Source organism: Amborella trichopoda, chromosome 3 (genome assembly GCF_054954075.1).
Source record: "Amborella trichopoda isolate Santa Cruz 75 chromosome 3, AtrichopodaSantaCruz75HAP2 v2.0, whole genome shotgun sequence".
Taxonomy (NCBI): Eukaryota; Viridiplantae; Streptophyta; class Magnoliopsida; order Amborellales; family Amborellaceae; genus Amborella; species Amborella trichopoda.
This window is the reverse complement of record NC_142338.1, coordinates 13608121-13625136: the sequence shown is the minus strand read 5'-3', so window position 1 is coordinate 13625136 and position 17016 is coordinate 13608121. Positions and strand designations below refer to the sequence as shown.

General features: G+C 37.4%; 1 protein-coding gene and 1 long non-coding RNA gene across 22 annotated transcripts in view; one reads left to right on the top strand and one right to left on the bottom strand.

Annotated features, from left to right (window-relative positions):
- Positions 1-13284, bottom strand: part of LOC18430762 (D111/G-patch domain-containing protein) — a 35625-nt gene extending 22341 nt beyond the window's left edge. For 15 of the 21 annotated variants that reach the window (XR_002280361.2, XR_016053089.1, XR_016053088.1 and 12 more), the window contains exons 1-3: positions 12955-13284; positions 3019-3124; positions 2838-2898 (exon numbers count right to left, since the gene is read on the bottom strand). Coding sequence is in view for 6 of the 21 variants with exons in the window: in XM_006840905.4 (XP_006840968.1) it covers positions 2838-2898; positions 3019-3124; positions 12955-13034 (247 nt within the window). In the remaining 15 variants the exon portion in view is untranslated. The remainder of the gene's footprint in view (positions 1-2837; positions 2899-3018; positions 3125-12954) is intronic. The other 6 variants (XR_016053094.1, XM_020665145.2, XM_088863528.1 and 3 more) reach the window with 1 other exon arrangement.
- On the top strand, positions 958-2696 carry LOC148782759 (uncharacterized). Its single transcript, XR_016053096.1, has 2 exons — positions 958-1045; positions 2441-2696. It is a non-coding gene; the product is annotated as an uncharacterized LOC148782759 (long non-coding RNA).
- Positions 13285-17016: the final 3732 nt, after the last annotated feature.

The following is a 17016-nucleotide window of genomic DNA, read 5'->3' as shown; positions in this document are numbered from 1 at the left end:
GTCCAGCCCCAATAGATGCATCCTTTGCAAAGAGGATGCCAAATCAGGCCCATACCTCTTCATTCATTGCCCGATATTTTGTTCTTTCTGATACTTCCTCTTGAATCTTTGCATTATAGACAGTCATCCCATCCCCAATAAAAGATCTTAGAACAGTGGACCTCACACTAATGCCAAACCATTTGCCAAATTATAAGTGCTTATGCACTCTTGCAATGTTATGGTCCATCTGGTTTGAGGACGACACCAACACCTTTGAAGGCATTTACTAGAACACTTCATCCATCATCAGTAAAATAACTATTCCCAAAAAATTAGGTAACAAGATTGTTTCTGTGGCGAGCCTCTGTGGCTGCAACTCTCTGGAGTATCCGGACTACAAGGAACAACAGAATCTTCAAAAAGAAAGAAGGTTCTAGTGACGCGCTTAACGCCCGTATCAGACCTATGGTCATTTTTGCGGCATGGAAAACAAAACAAAAAACTTCAAGGAGTAGACTTCAATGGACAACTGGAAAGCCCTGATACCGCTAGACCACACACAAACTTGTGCTCTTTTTCCTTTGGAGACAGCTGTATAAGGGGTGCATACCACTTAAATTCGATAGATGCTCCTGTGGCAACACTAGGATGGCGGGATAGGGTGGAATGCTCAGTTACCACCAAATAAAATTCCATCCTCTCGTTCTTGGGATTCATTTGGCACCGCCGATTTTGACACAGCTGGGACTACGGCCCTCCTCGAGGGCATCAAAAAAGTTAACCCAGCTTGGGGGAGGAACTTGAGCCCCAGGAAATGAGATTCTTAAAGATTCTCTCTTTCCCTATAGACGGAGAATTTTAGAATCCTAATTCCTGGGCCTCAAGGTCCTCCCCCTTGTCCATGGATGCTGAGCATTAACTTGATAATATATTTGACTGTGCAGGCCCATTAGATTTCCTGTCAGCATACATGATGGGAGGCCAACACATAGCTGATTCACAAAGAAAGAAGGCCCTAACTTCGGGGATTGTTGGGACCAGTTACGCAACTTTTTGAGCACTGGTACACCTTTTGGTTTCTCTCTTTTGTATCCCCATTTTTTGGTTCTGCAGGGGCACCTCACCCCTCCTTTTGGATGTATAGAGCACCCAATATGTGAGATGCTATTTTTGGCTCATTGTACATTTCTTAAAATTCTACAAAAGTTAACCCTCTTCGGAAAAAAAAAAAAAAAGGCAGGCTCCATTGGTATCTGTGACTAGGGCTGGCAATTGGGTTAGGTCATATCGGGGTATGGATCCAAAGCGGTAGGCCAAATCATGGACCCGAATTGAATTCAGGTCGGGCCAAGGTCACCTACTACTGGCAGGGAAGGGAGGATGAAGGAAATCCAGTAAACAATATTTGAGATAGATCATGTTGTGTCGTTTGTTACAGTCATAGTAGGACTTCTCTGAAGTTGAAAGATGTATATTGAGGAAAGATGAAAACCGGTTTTTTAAGAGAGAGAGAGAGAGAGAGAGAGTCTAATATGCATGTTGGTATGTGGTATAGTTATTCATAGTAGCAGTTTTGTTGAGTGGATGGTAGATATTGGAAATACGTATATTCTGCAAAGATGAACACTGTTTTTTTGGTTTTATTTGAGAGAGAAATTGTTGGGGTTCTAAAATGCATGTTTGTCAGTTTTTATGTTTACATTGTTTGTTATTTCCTATTGCATCAGGAATTTTCTCAAATGGAGAGAGAGAGAGAGAGAGAGAGAGAGAGACGACATTTGAAGGTGAAAATTGAGAGATATGAGTTTCGCGTGTTTTTAATTAAATTCACAGTAGGAGCTCTTCATGAAAATGAATTTATCATATTTTTATTGTAATTTTCCACACAAAATTGGCAATTTTCTTTTTTCATTTTTTGGTGTTTCAATATGCACGGGTCGGGTTTCAGGGGGTTGGTTCCAAGTCCTTCAAAATAGTTCAGGTCTGGGTCCGGGTATGAATCCAGAGACGGCTCCTGGGTCCCCCCTGTACTACTTTAGGTTGGTTCCGGGTCCAGTCTGACAAGGACCCGACCTGACCTGTTGCCACCCCTATTTGTGATGCCACCGAAGCAGAAGTGCAAGAAGTCCTAGCAAGCCTAAGAATGTTCTAACCAAGATGGAGTTCCCTTATGGGCTCAGTCAAATTCAAATCCAATGAAAGTTCTCAAGGGAACCCAGGATCTGCAGGTGTGAAGATGTCTTTCAGAATGACAATGGGGAGACTCTTTGATCATTTTAAGTCCCCACTGGCAATAGCGATGCCAACAGAGTAGAAGTGCAAGCACTCCTAGCAGACCTGAGATTGTACGAACCAAGATGGGTCTCCCTTACAGCTGAGGGCAATCTTGCAAATACTATCTACAGGCTAAATAAAAGTAGGCTTTCCACTGACAGCTAGCTGGACTTTTCTTTGTTAGGTTGGAGCAAGTTTCACAAATCATAGTCTCTTTTAACCACGTTTGGAGGGAATCAGACAAGCATCCGGATGCATTGGCAAGGGAAGGAACCCAAAACCAATCCTTCGTGTTGGCAGAACTCCAATTTTAACTCACATGTATATCCTAGAATATGGATTATTTTTCGTAAAGCATTGAATGGTACTATACAAGTAGCATTACATTTTCTGTTAAGGTCAGACAAGATGCAATAAAATAAGACACGGTTGCCCATTTACATAGCTACAGAAAACGAGACAGTTGCCAATAAAAAAAAACAATTAGAAATACAACTTTCTCAAATTCACAACCACAAACATTGAAGCAAACTATAAAATCAACATGGAAATTTATTAAACTACTGAACATATATACGTACACGGATTCTCTGTGACTAGCTCAGGAGGACTCATTGATTTGGATAGATCAGCATTAGGATCCTTGCACCAGTGCAATAAGCAAAGTTATCCATCGCTCATTAATTAAGTAGAAAGAAAAGGAATATACATGAATATTTAATTTAATCTAAGCCTTGCAGCTATGAAAAGCACATCCACTACCTTGTTGGACTCCATAGGCACATAATTGCCGTTCTCAAATGTGTAGTAGCAACCATCGAGACTGCTATAGTACCATCCGGCATTTGGATCATGATAGAACCCACTACTGTATTAATTTGGCAAAGGGCAATCAGAAGAACCAATGAAACTGAGTAAGAAAAATAACCAGAAAAGCGAAAAATAGCTCTTAACACAAATTTGACATAAATATTTTCAAAAATTGGTTGATGGTCTTACTCACTAATTTTACAAAGAACACTTATCTGGTCACTTTTCTTTCTTTCATGGATAATTAGCTTGCTGATATATGGAATACTGGGTAATTATGAAGCATATGTGGAAACCATAGTTACTAGGAATCCCTTCTAGGATCTCGATTTTGGCGGTACCAGGACGGACCTATGAGAGATCTTGGCTTTTTGGCCTTCAGGATCTAGCTCCCTTTTCAAGGGAACGAATTTCCTTTAAGTATGTGTTTGTGTTCCTGGCTACTATAGGATCTAATTCCTGAGTGATATGGTACTTGACCATAAGAATCGTCAGATATAGATTCCATTACATTGGAACACAAGTATCACCAAAGATTGCATGCAGATTCCTCGCGAGTCGGGATCTTCCAAAATGAATGCTCCGTATTCCTTTGCTTATTTAGTAAGCAATAACAAAAAGCAAATTATTTCATGACTATATAGTTTTGGGTTATATTCTCTTACACATTGCTATTCAAAGAAAAAGATGGCAGCAGTTCAGCATAAGTTTTGTACTTAAAACTATAAAGGTCAAAACTTTTTAATGAATTGATTTATCTACTATAGTAATATAATAACTATGGAATAATTTAAAGTTCCTTATTTATTTAATAGAAGTTTAAGATTACATACTATTAATTAACAACACTAGGAACTACCCCATAAAGCTAAGGAGCCCTATTTAAACTTAGATGAGGATCTCATTTTCCAAGTAGATCGAGTTGCTCCGATAAAATTTATCCCTTGCCCCATACTATATTGGATCATTTTCCTATTGCGTTCCCTAGGTCAAGAAACTCAAAACTTGCACTGGAGCACTACGTTTCCAAGTCAGAGAATCTCACTCCCCAATATTATAATAATTGATCTCATCTAGTAGAGGAACTCGATCCGCAGCACACATGAATCTTGTTTCCTACGTGTGAGGTTGTACGGACATAGATCCCAAACCTAGGTATCTTCGGGGTAGCTTTGATCAAATCAATCCCGCCCTTGATCCTAGAACTGTTCCCGATGCCGTTCCCAACAACTATGGTGGAAACATCCAAAAAATATCCATTCTAGTATGGAAAATTCAATCGACGATCACAATAAAACAATATATTTGAAATCCATTAGCAGCGTGGAACATGAAACTGAATTATCACAAATGAGAGACCTAGAAACAGATAGGTAGCTAGGGAAAGATAGGAAAAGATAAGGATATGGCAGAAGAAGCAATGTAGGACGATTAGGTAAGTAGATCACAAATACTCAAACCCCTGAAGGATGTCACTCATACTCCCGCTGGAGAAATCAAAGACAACCAATGCAGGATAACAGCATCAACAGATGCAAAATGACAACTCAAAATCTATCTGCCATAACATCAACTCCACAAATCCGCCCTTCCCCAACAACTCTTCTCCAAGTTGGCTCCTCTAGGTTGCTCAGTATTGGAACGCACAAAACCAGCCCCTAGGAAAGGCTAGCAGTCTAAAATTAACCATATTTAATGTAATCCATCTTCCTCTCAGTTGCACTGCCAAGAAACACATGGTATTGATGTGCCCCACCGAAACCATATTAGCAGCTATATCCCCAGATTTATAAAACAAACAGTTGCGCTAAACTACCCTAGCCAGTCATTGATTGTCATCACGCAAACCCAGTCCATCTTTCTAAGTTGATTCCTTTTAAATTGTGAAATTTAGTTTCATGGATCTACATTTCCCTTTGTATTCTTGGTCATGGATTTAACCAACATATGCAAAAGCTCTATTAGCCTCCATCATTCTATGAGAGTGAGACTCTTTTTTAGTAAGGAAGCACAACTCTGTCACTAGAATGCAGTAATTTAGAGCTAAATTTGAAATTCATACTCTAACCCTAAATATTTTTGGAATGACTCCAATAATCAAGGGAAAATTACCAACTCCCCCCCCCCCCCACCCCACACCCCCCCCAACAACAAATTCTCACAATGATGCCCCTCGCTGAAACTCTCATACCCCAAGATACTTTTTTTTTTCCCCCTTTGAAAAACAACCCCCCCCCCCCCAAAAGGATACTTTTTAGCTTAATTTATGATGAAAATACCCTTATTAATGACTCCTACAAAAGTTAAAATAAATATCATATTTCTCTCTCTTTTTCTCATTTTTTTCCTCTTTAGGCTATATTCCCATTCATATTCATCTCTGGTTAGTTTCTCTCTAGAGATGTAATGGGTTTGGGATCTACTTTGAGAGAGAAAAATAGGAAAGAAAGAGTGAGAAACCAACAAGCCCATTCGTATTTTTAAAGAGAGAAATTGATGCAGCCCAGAATATTGCTCTCGAATATCTAGATAAGAGAGAAAAGCTTAAAGTTTACAAGAGAAACCGTAGAAAGGCAAAATAGTCATTATGTCTTTTATTTATTTTTTGAGTATTCACTTAGGGGCATAAGTAGTAATTTATAGAATCTTTTATGTCTTTCTATTCACTTAGATTCTTTTATAATAAATGGCCATAATTAGATCAAAAGGATGGCCAGGATTAAGTCTTGTTTAGGATTTTCTTATACAAGAGGTGGTGGGTGTTGGAAAAGAAAGGAGTCTCTAGATGCTATATCGACTTGGTGAGCGATATGTACGAGGGAGTGCTAACAAGTGTGCAGACAACTAAAGGAGAGACGAGTGAGTTTTCAGTGACAATAAGGCTACATCAGGGGTCAGCATTTGAGGTCATACCTCTTTGTCTTAGTTATGAACGACTTTAAAAGGTACCTACAAGATGAGGTACTGTGGAGTATGTTGTTCTTGATCAATGAGACCCGAAGCGGCATCAACACAAAGTTAGAACTTTGGAGGAATGCTCTAGAATCTAAAGGTTTTAAAATTAGCCGGACAAAGACAGTATATGGAATGCAAATTTAGTAATAATAGTAGCAGAGAATGAGGCAGTAGTTAAATTTGGCGGCCAAGAAATACCAAAAAGAGTGCACTTTTGATATCTTGGGTTGATAATCCAAGAAAATAGAGAGATTGAGGAAGATGTCACACATAGAATTAGAGTTGGATGGGCGAAATGGAGATATGCAACCAGAGTTTTATGTGATTGTTGCATACCAATGAAGCTGAAGGGGAAGTTCTATAAGACAGTTGTGAGACCAACTTTGCTTTATGGGGGCAGAATATTAGGCGGTCAAGAAACAACATACCCATAAGATGAGTGTAACTAAGATAAGGATGTTGAGATGGTCAAATGGATAAGTGGCAAGAAAAGAAGGGATAGAATACGAAATGAATACATTAGGAAGAACTTGGGTATAGCTCCAATAGGCAACGAGATGAGAGAAAGTAGACTTTGTTGGGTTGGCCATGTGCAGCAGACCCAGTACAATGCCTGTTAAGAGGTGAGAGTTGGTTCAAGTGGAAGGCTAAAAAAGGGCAAGGGGTAGGCCCAAAAGGGTACGATTGGAAGAAATGAAAAAAGATATGGGGATTTATGGCCTCACTGAGGGTGTGGTCCTTAATAGAATAGAATGGCGGACCAGAACTCGTATAACCGACCTCAAATAAGTTGGGAAAAGGCTTTGATGATGACTCAAGCATAATAAAGCATCTTATTATAGACTTTACTCAAAACCCCTGAGCAACAAGTGCTCCTTTTATCTCTGGTTTTTGTATCTTTCTCTAATTTTGGATCCTCCCTATCTACTTCTTTGCTTAATCCTAGCTCCAAGCTACTAGGTCTGTGCCAGGTTGGTATCTGAGCTCGACGATCTATACAGTATTGTAGCACTGTACGGTGTTGTAGCACAGTACGAACAGCACTGTAGCATTGATTTTTGTGCCCTAAATCAACAACCATGCCTCGACATAAAGGAAAAGGATGAAAAGTGGCAGTTGTAGAAGCCTTTGATGCTAGTTCACAGGAAGGGATGCAGATCTAAGGAGTTTGATCGAAACCCTAGCCCTGCGTTTGGCACAGATAGAAGGCCCATCTTAGAAGGATGAAATCAAGGCAGATGAAGAATCCATAAATCCCTTCCATGATCAAGCTCCAAGGAGAGATATAGCTGATTGCCCAGATAGGTATAGTAGGAGGTGGGAAACCGGTCTCAAAGTTGAGATCTCAGAGTGTTATGGAAGTCTATCCCAAGATAATCATGGAGAAACTTTGTTATCATCAAATGGTTCTCAAGATCCGCACATTGTGGGCTGGGTCATACTGTCAGTCATTGACAAGTACCTGGATGAAGATTTGGATGTTGAGAAAGAAGTGGATGATCATAAATTTAATGGCGATCCAATCATCAAAGAGGATCAAGAAGAAGACCTTACCCTTGGAGGGGATCATGTGAATGCTCCTTTCCTTGATAAAGAATTGGGTGAGAGTGACATACTCCCAAGATGATGGGAAAAACTGATTAATTTGTCCTTGAAGGAATTAGTGAGAAAAATGATGGTGTTGATGGAGGTAATGATGATGGTGCTCTTCTTCTTCTTCGAGTTTTACTTGAATTAGGGTGTCACATGAAGTAAACACGAAAGAGTTCAAGGTATTTACCCTCGAACTCGCAGGTGGTGAGTTTAATGTAGGAGTTGCTCACCAAAGGGTTGTTGAAGTCATTCTCTATGAGAGAACTTAAGTTGTGTTGTCGCTCTGCTTTGATGGAGGAACCAAATCTATTACTTATCAGCTTCCCCTGAAACCTAAACCTAAGGGACCCAATATTTGCATCTCGATCTCACAAAATTCAACAAGAGCAAGCCTCAGAGTTCAAAATTTTTCTTGCTTTCAAAGAGAAGAGTTTTCCTTACGTATGTTTACGATCGATAGTGTTGCACACTTGCATCGCAGCAGTGTCAGTTTTCAATTTGCACAAAACATGATGGATAAAATATATATGACAGGCACCATAACCTAGAAAACATTAATCTCTAGTTATTTTGAATTGCATATCTTCAAAGTTGAGTTACAAGATTTCCAAGAGATAACGAACTTTGGGTTTTGGTCTTTTCAATTTGCCCTTGCTAGTATTGTTACATCAAAGTGGCGTAGTGAAAGATCAGAGAGTATGGAAGCTACTAAGCATACCAATGCTAAAGCTCTGAAACATGGGTTTGGTTGTAATCTTGGCACTAGCTTTGCTCTCTCATTAGTTCATTACAAGATTGACAAGCTCCTTTCGACGCATTTAATGCTCAATCTTACAAGTCATAGAGGTGAGATTCCCTACAAAGTTATTTTGAATGGATATCTTTGAGGACATATGATTAGAAGTGATTCAAGACTCTTCCCTCCTATGCTTGTTCATGATTCTAGACCAAGTTGTTCTGAAGCCCATAACTGGGGCAAGCACAAGACTGGACCGTGTGAAGTGGTGCAGAAGATTAATGACAATGCTTACTAATTGAAGCCTCCCAGCCATATTTGCACTTCTGATGTTTTTAATGTCAACATCTCATTCCACATCGTCGTGAAACCTCTGACGACGAGCCACTGAATTCGAGGGTGAATTCTTTTGAAGAAGGGGGAACTGATGCAACCCGAAATATTGTTCTAGAGTATCTAGATTAGAGAGACAAGCTTAAAGTTCATAATAGGAACCACAATAGGGCAAAATAGTCATTGAGTATGTCCTTTTATGCCTTTTATTTATTTCTTGAGTCATTTTATTCACTTAGGGGCATAAGTAGTAATTTATGTCCTTCTAGAGTCTTTTATGTCTTTATGGTCACTTAAAAACTTTTATAATAAATGACCATGATTAGATGGATGGCCAAGATCAAATATTGTTTAGAATTTTTTGATAAAAGAGATGTACTCAAGCATAATGAAACATTTTGTTATGGACTTTATTCAATACCCTAGAGCAGCAAGTACTCATTTCTTTATCTCTGATTTTTGCATCTTTCCCTAATTTGGATCTTCCCTATCATCTTCTTTGCTAAACCCTAACTTAGGTCTATGCCAGAAACCAACAAATGAATTCATGTTTTTAGAGAGAGAAAGCTTTAAAGAGAGACCCTAACAAACCTATTCACATTTTTAGAGAAAGAGAAATATGTATGTTTATTTTGACTTTCCTAAGGGTCATTAAAAGGGCAGTTTCGTCATAGATACCCTAGGGGGGTTAGTGAGAAAAATAGTCGTTTCGATAATGGGTCAACAGGGGGTATTTTGAGGAGAACATCCAACTTAGGGGACTTCTAGTAATTTTCTCAATAATCAACAAATGGCAAGTGCTTCTCCATGTCACTTGTGAACCTGAGAACACTCTTACCCTAGCAATGCTAAATCCAAGCATTGATGGTGAGGTTCCAAAAGCCCATGTCGCCACAGCCTATAAAGAAGGTTGTTGCCCCAAAATACACAATCCCCAAAACCAAAAATACTATATCAAGAATCAAAGATATTACCATACTCTAACCCACCTAACTTTCTTCATCGTATTCAAGCCACACTAAGCATTGGGTAACGATCATCATAATATATGGAACCTATAAACCAGTTTAGAAAGCTACCACAATTAATCGAGTATTCTTTTGCTACACATATCCACTTTATTTCCTAGTACATCGAGGCAACCAAATTCAAAACTTCCTTTTGAGACTTTGTAATGCGTGTTAAATCTGTGTATCATACTCCAAAGAAAGAAGTGAAAGTATTTTAAAAGCAGGCAATAGTTCTATAGCTCCATTTAAAGATCTCAGCTTCCACTCCCTTTGCATTGAGATTTTGAAGAAGTTCGTAGTGCCAGGGTTGATCTCTTCGAACTTCTCTTGAATTTCCAGGGCAAAACATGATCTTTCTGCTAAAGCTTCCTAATTCTATATCATTAAGCAAGGTATTAGGCTTGTATCAGCAACGAAAACACCCCAATGAAATCTTTTTACCATTTGTGAAGACATTTGCAGCTTGTCAAGAGCTTTCCCCTGTTTTCTTCATGTAATAACACAGTTTTTCAACATGCTTCTCTTCTCTTCATTTATGGTTGATGACACACTGACAGAATCATCTTAGAGAGGAATATGAGTTCCCATTCCTAATCAAACCAATCACAAAACCCTTACTTGCAAAATATCACCAAGTTGAAAGGGGATATTTTCCTTTCATAGTCTCAATCCACAACCTTGTTTCTAGGAAGAAAATTTAAGTTGGGCTGTGTGAATGGAAACATATAGAAGCTAGATCCGGACAATCTGAATCATGAGGAATGAGGAGTGAAAGATGGATTCATGAATCCGTGGTCACCTAATTATATGCAATCCCATATAAGTGATGGTTTGTCGTTTCTCTCCACCGCTGAAAAGATTTAGCAAATGGAAGATGAATATTCTCAGGATTTTGAAAATTATGGGCAGGTAAACTAAACTCTAGTAATTATCACACATGGTATTACATCTAAAACAGCTTAGTCCTTACATTTCAGTACCCTTCAATTTCTCTGAAGCCAATGTTACAGTTAGAAAACAACAAAAAAGAGAAAATGAATCAGTCGAAGTAAACTATAACTAAGAAACATACCCAATTCTAGAAAACAAGAAACACCCTTTCTCAATCGATTATCTACCCTTCTGCAAGGATAGGAAACAAAAACAACTCATGAATCTAGCTCCACAAGTGCAGGAGATCCAATTATTATCTCATATTTGACAAGAATTTTTTGAGCCACTACACAGATATTGAGGAAATGGAATATTTGACACTGGATAGCTGAAATGTTTGCATGGCAATAAGCTAGGCCAAACCAAAGAGCATGTTGCTTTCCTCCATTGGGAACCAATTAATTCACCTATTGCACATGCTACTACTGTGGAAGTGAACTCCATCTTAGTCTTAAAAAGAAGCAAAATGAGGCATATCAAACATCAAAGACTTGACAAGTTTGAATGTGGCACAACCTCGAAGTTATATACATCACTTTCTACCTATCTCTTCCTTACCATGCTTTTTTTATATCGTGTTAAGGTAAGACTTCTTTTTGTAAGGCTACGATCATATGGCCCGAAGCTCTACCAACACATTATATAAATATGCAATTAACAACCTCCAAGTAAAAGATTCGTGACTAGTGTTTTAAAATGCAACCCGGGCCAAGAGGTTGGGGGTTCTTATATGTGGGGTTGTCGATAATCCAAGAAAATGGAGAGATTGAGGAAGATGTTACACATAGAATTAGAGCTGAGTGAGCGAAGTGGAGATATGCAACCAGAGTTTTATGTGATCGTCACATACCAATGAAGCTGAAGGGAAAGTTTTATGGGACAACAGCGAGACCAGCTTTGCTTTATGCGGTGGAATGTTGAGCGATCAAGAAACAACATACCCATAGGATGAATGTAGCTGAGATGAGAATGTTGAGTGGATGATTGGCAAGACAAGAAAGGACAGAATTCGAAATGAATACATTCAGGAGAACTTAGGTGTGGCTCCAATAGATGATAAGATGAGAAAAAGTAGACTTAGGTGGGCTGGCCATGTGTGGTGCAGACCCTATACAACACCTATTAGGAGGTGCAAGTTGATTCAAGTGGAAGGCTAAAAATAGACAAGAGGTAGGCCCAAAAGGACATGGTTGGAAATAGTGAGAAAAGATGTAACAAATTATGTCCTCACTGACGGTATAGCCCTTGATAGAGCATAATGGCAGTCCAGGATTGGTGTAGCTGGCCCCAACTAGTTGGGAAACAGCTTTGATGATGATGATGATGATAATGATGTGTGTGGGATGGAGTTTATGTAAGTCATAAAAATTAAACAAACAAAGGTGGACCTCTAAACCCTATCAAAAGATGTAGCTCCAATGCTGGAAACTCTTACGTGGCCAGAAAATATGTTTCCACCTATAATTATAAAATTTAAAGCTCCAAAAATGGTGAAAATCTAGCAAATCTATAAACATTTGAAAAACTAAAAAATGGATGGTCCAGATAATATTTTATAAGTTACACTATTTTTAATACTTAAAATCATTTTTTTCTTAGACATAGATCAACTGGAGGGTTTTCTAGCGTTGGAACAACGTTTTTCGATGGGTTTTTAGGAGCGCCTTACTTCTGTAGTATAAAAATCACACTTTATATAAACTTTTTCCACACACAAATATATACATAAACAGATGCGCACCCACGTAGTTTGTGTGCACACACACACATCCACAAGCGCGCACACTCACACACATATGCACCAAACACACACACGTGCGCACATACACATATGATACTTGGGTGTTTGGATTTCTTAAAATCCATTTTCTGGTGATAGGCAAGTAAGTTGCAAGGCATTGGATCAGTTGTAGTGGGGTTCACTGCAACGAGGAGTAATCAAGCCAGTCTCGGTTCCCAACAAATATAAACCCCCATGGTTCATGTATACATCTTCTTAAAGTTATCATGATCATTCTATCATGTGTCTTTCTTCTCTTAACTTTTTATCTTTCTTGTTTTGTTCTTTATATCAATGTGCAATTTCCCTATAAATTCAGACAACTGCAGTGTGTGCTGAAAAGAAAGAAATCCGAACCATAAACAAGATAAAGAAATCCGCTCTAGCAAATCATCAAGCAAAAAAGGATAAGTACAACCTACTAGGGATGAAATTACGGAGACCAAGAAACTAAAGAGATAAGACATAAGGGATAAAACACAAGAATAAGCAGAGGGGTGAAAACATAAGCTAGAAAGTAGAGAGAGAAGGAATAAGGTTGGTGTAACCTGGCATGGTAGTAGAGTTGGGAAGGTTCATCCCACTGAAACAAACATTCCATGTCCCGCTTCTCCGTGGGATCCCCCATAACCTCAGGGGTTTGTGGCAATTATCATGCCCTTCTTCGGAACAAAGTAGTGGAGAGACACATGCGCAAACTCGCGTTTGTTCCTCCAATTTGTTTTGTGCCCTAGAGACAGAGAGAGAGGACGAGGGCAACGGATGGTAATACGGAAATGGGACAAGGGACCCGATTGAGAAGGGGGTTGCAGGCGTTAACCTGACCTGATCAACACGTTTCAATATTGGGATGGTATACAAAGAGCCTTGTGTCCTTCAGAATTGAAATGCCATAATCACTATATATGAAGAGGTCATAAATAGAAATGCCATAATCACTATATATGAAGAGGTCATAATCAGTATTGGCAATTGGAAGCGAATATGATCGATTGAAATGTGTCACTATATGTAAAAATGAATTGGATACAATGTGATAATTGCAATAAGTGGTTTAAAAAATAGATCGGTGCTTCGAATGGGGCATCCGAAAACTCATTCGAACCGGTAAATCAACGTTGGGAATTAGAAATCGGGCAGGAACGGTAATTATTGTCTCAAAATTTTTTTAAAAAATTATTATATATCTCTAAAAATAATGTTATTTTAATTGTTAATAGAATTTAAGAGTGGTGAACTACATATTTTCATTACTTTGTAAAAATAGGTGATTATTGAGACATTGTTTTTCTATATGGATGTCTGTATAATTAAAATAAATTAATTAATAAATAAAATATAAGATTTGGTTATTATTATAATTAGTATAATTATTAATTACAATATTATAATAAACATGATTAAAAAATAAGAGTATGACCCTCACAAATAAATAAATCTAATATATAACAATTAGTGTGGATAGAAATATAGAATATAAAAATATAACTTTACAATAATATTTTAATAAATTAAAAAGTAAATAAATAAATTCATACTTGCAATATGAGGTAACTAGTTACAAACACTTCCATATTATAAGATTAAAAAAATTAATTTCTCACATGAATTAGTATCACATCAAAGTATCAAACATTTATTAATTTGTTTTACTTATCCAAAATTATTACAACTTAACTAACTATAATAACATATATTGTTGAAGTTGTTATACTTTATATTTTATAATTATTTTACTATATAAATAAAAATATAAAATTTCTTATAATATCATCTAATTTAAAAAATCTTATTTACAATTATAAGAAAAATAATACATTATAAAATTTATAATATAAATAAATTAATAAATAATATACAAGATTTGGTTATTAATAAGTAAATAAAAAATTAAATTTGTAATTGAGATAATTGATAAAGCAACTTGAAATAAATTATAAAGTGGTATGAGTTAGTGTTATTTTTCTCTCTTAAAATATCATCTAAATTATTATTATTAATAATATCCAATAAACTAGAATTGATATTTTTTTTTTTTTAATATCTTATGAGCTAGTACTAATTTTTTAATCATCATTAACTAATTAATTAATTATTACTCATATAATGAAATAATCTCATGATATAATAGCTTAAGAGAGTTTTCATTTTTTTTTTGTCAGTAAATTTAAATTTTTTTGGTGAAAGATAGGGGTGATGGGAACCAAATTATTATTTTTAATAATTTTTTTCTTTTTTATCATCTAATTTAATTGCCACAATCGGACATATAACCTTCTTACTCATGACGGGCATACCCTGTCGCATGTACACCATCGCGCATACACCATCTCACTTCAATTTATCCCAAGCTAATAATATTTGCCAGCCTTCTTATTCATGACGGGCTGGTTTTTCAACCCACAGGAATGTCTCACATCGAAGCGATGTGGGAAGAAATAGTGCTATAAAAGAACCCAACCATCCTATCCAATTTAATGTTGTCTTGGCCACATGTATGGTAATGCACACTAAAGGTTGTTGCTTGCCCTTACGCATGAGGGGTTTCACGTTATTTGTGCATGTGGGGTCGGTCCACGTTATTTGTGCGTGTATGGGTAGGTCCACGTTGACCCATGCTGATACATAGGCGGGTTACACGCGTGTGGGGTTGGTCCACGTTGGTGACCCATGCTGACATAGGCAGGTTACACGCATGTGGGGTTGGTCCACGTTGTTGACTCATGCTGACATAGGCATGTTACAAGCTGCTAACGCACGCTGATTTGGCAGGTTTCGGGTCTTTAATTGTAATGATTCGAACGGTTCACTGTACAGAAGACTCGGGCGGTTTTCTGTACAGAATCGCCGATACCTTTCTAGAATCGGACGACTTAATGTGTTTTACTGGAATTGACATGAGGTGGTCTATTCTCTTGTCGACTCGGGCGAGTCTTTTGTGACTCGTCGTTTTTTAAAACACTACTTACAACTATGAAATCTGATAGCTATGGTGTGTCACAATGTTCAAGAAAATTTCTTTTGAAGTTTGAGCCTGGTTAATGAAATAAATGCGGCCATCTAATTTCACATCCAATGGTCAAAATTAATTGTGATCACCTTGTACTAAAGATAAACGGTCTCATTATATACTTTTCCACATAAAAAAGTTCATTTTGAAATTTATGCCCAATTAATAACATATCCCCAACTACCTGATTGCACATCTAGTGGTTTGTAACCTTTTTATACTAGGGTTTTGTTGGGCTACGCCACTTGTGGTGTAGACCCTTAAAGTGCTCAACATTTTTATACATTTAGATACCCTTATCTTATAGTATAGTAACATTTTATTTAGGGGTATTTTAAATAATTAGCTAAGGTAAACTAGAAACTCTTAATAGAAACAAAATCAATTATTAACCATAGTGGATAATGACATCACCGATATGGTGTGTAACATCACCCACAAGATGCATTCATTGTTTTTAACTACTAATAGAATGGCTTTTACCCTTCTAAATGACCAAAAATACTCATACTTGAAAAATTTTGTATTACAATTCAATGGTATTTTAGTGTCCCAAAATGTTGAGCACTTTAAAGGTCTACACCACCAAGTGGTGTAGCGTCTTATTATATATATTCATAATATTCTAGTCTCATTTGTAAACATTCTAGTAAGGGATGAACAAGATATTTGATATTTTGCTCCAAAAGTTTAAGGCTCCATTGTGTACATGCACATTATTGTGGAAGGGTTCAAATGGTATAAGCCCAACAAAGTGGTACCAAAGCTAGTTTTCTATTATCTTTGGTACACCGTACACTGTTGCTCATCCAATTATTGCATGTTGATAAATTGAGACTAACAGTCGTAAGACGAGCGAGGAATAAACCTCCAGATGATAGGATCCTTAAGGCAACCCAATACAAAGTGTGTGTGACATGCAGTAGATGAGATGTCATGAGGGATGTATCATTGGTGAGGGATATCACCAGTGAGCAACACCATTAATGAAAGGTAAGAATCACCGTTGGTGAAGGCAAAGCATATCACTAGTGGGAGTTTAGCCTGCGAGTGGTTTGTAAATTGGATCATTTGAATCGTGTGTCTAGGTTACAAGATGGATCCCAGTATAAGGAGTAAGATGATTTCACTCAAAGGGAATAACTAGATAATCTAGAAACCGAAAATAAAAGATCTTTTATACTACAAGAAATTATACATATCCCTTGAAGGGCTAAACACAAGCCCGAAGGCATGTCCAAGGAAGAGTGTAAGAAGATGGACTGAAATGTATTAAGGACAATATGACAATGGTTGAATGATATTGTATTCTTCATGTGTAGAGTCAGACATTTGCCAAGTCGTTGTGGAATAAGCTACATGACCTATACAAAATAAAGACTGACGAAAATAAGGTGTACTTGATCTGGAAGCTAGTGAACCTAAATTTCAAGAATGGAGGCTCTATTGTAGAGTGGTCAGCCAGTCACCCCCATTGCCCCATGTGCCTGTGTGCATGCGTGACCCAAATTTGTTTATGTGTGCATAAGACATACGGTGTGATACGAATGATAAATCAAAAGAATTCAAATGTTATTTTGGTAGAATACAAGGTACAAAA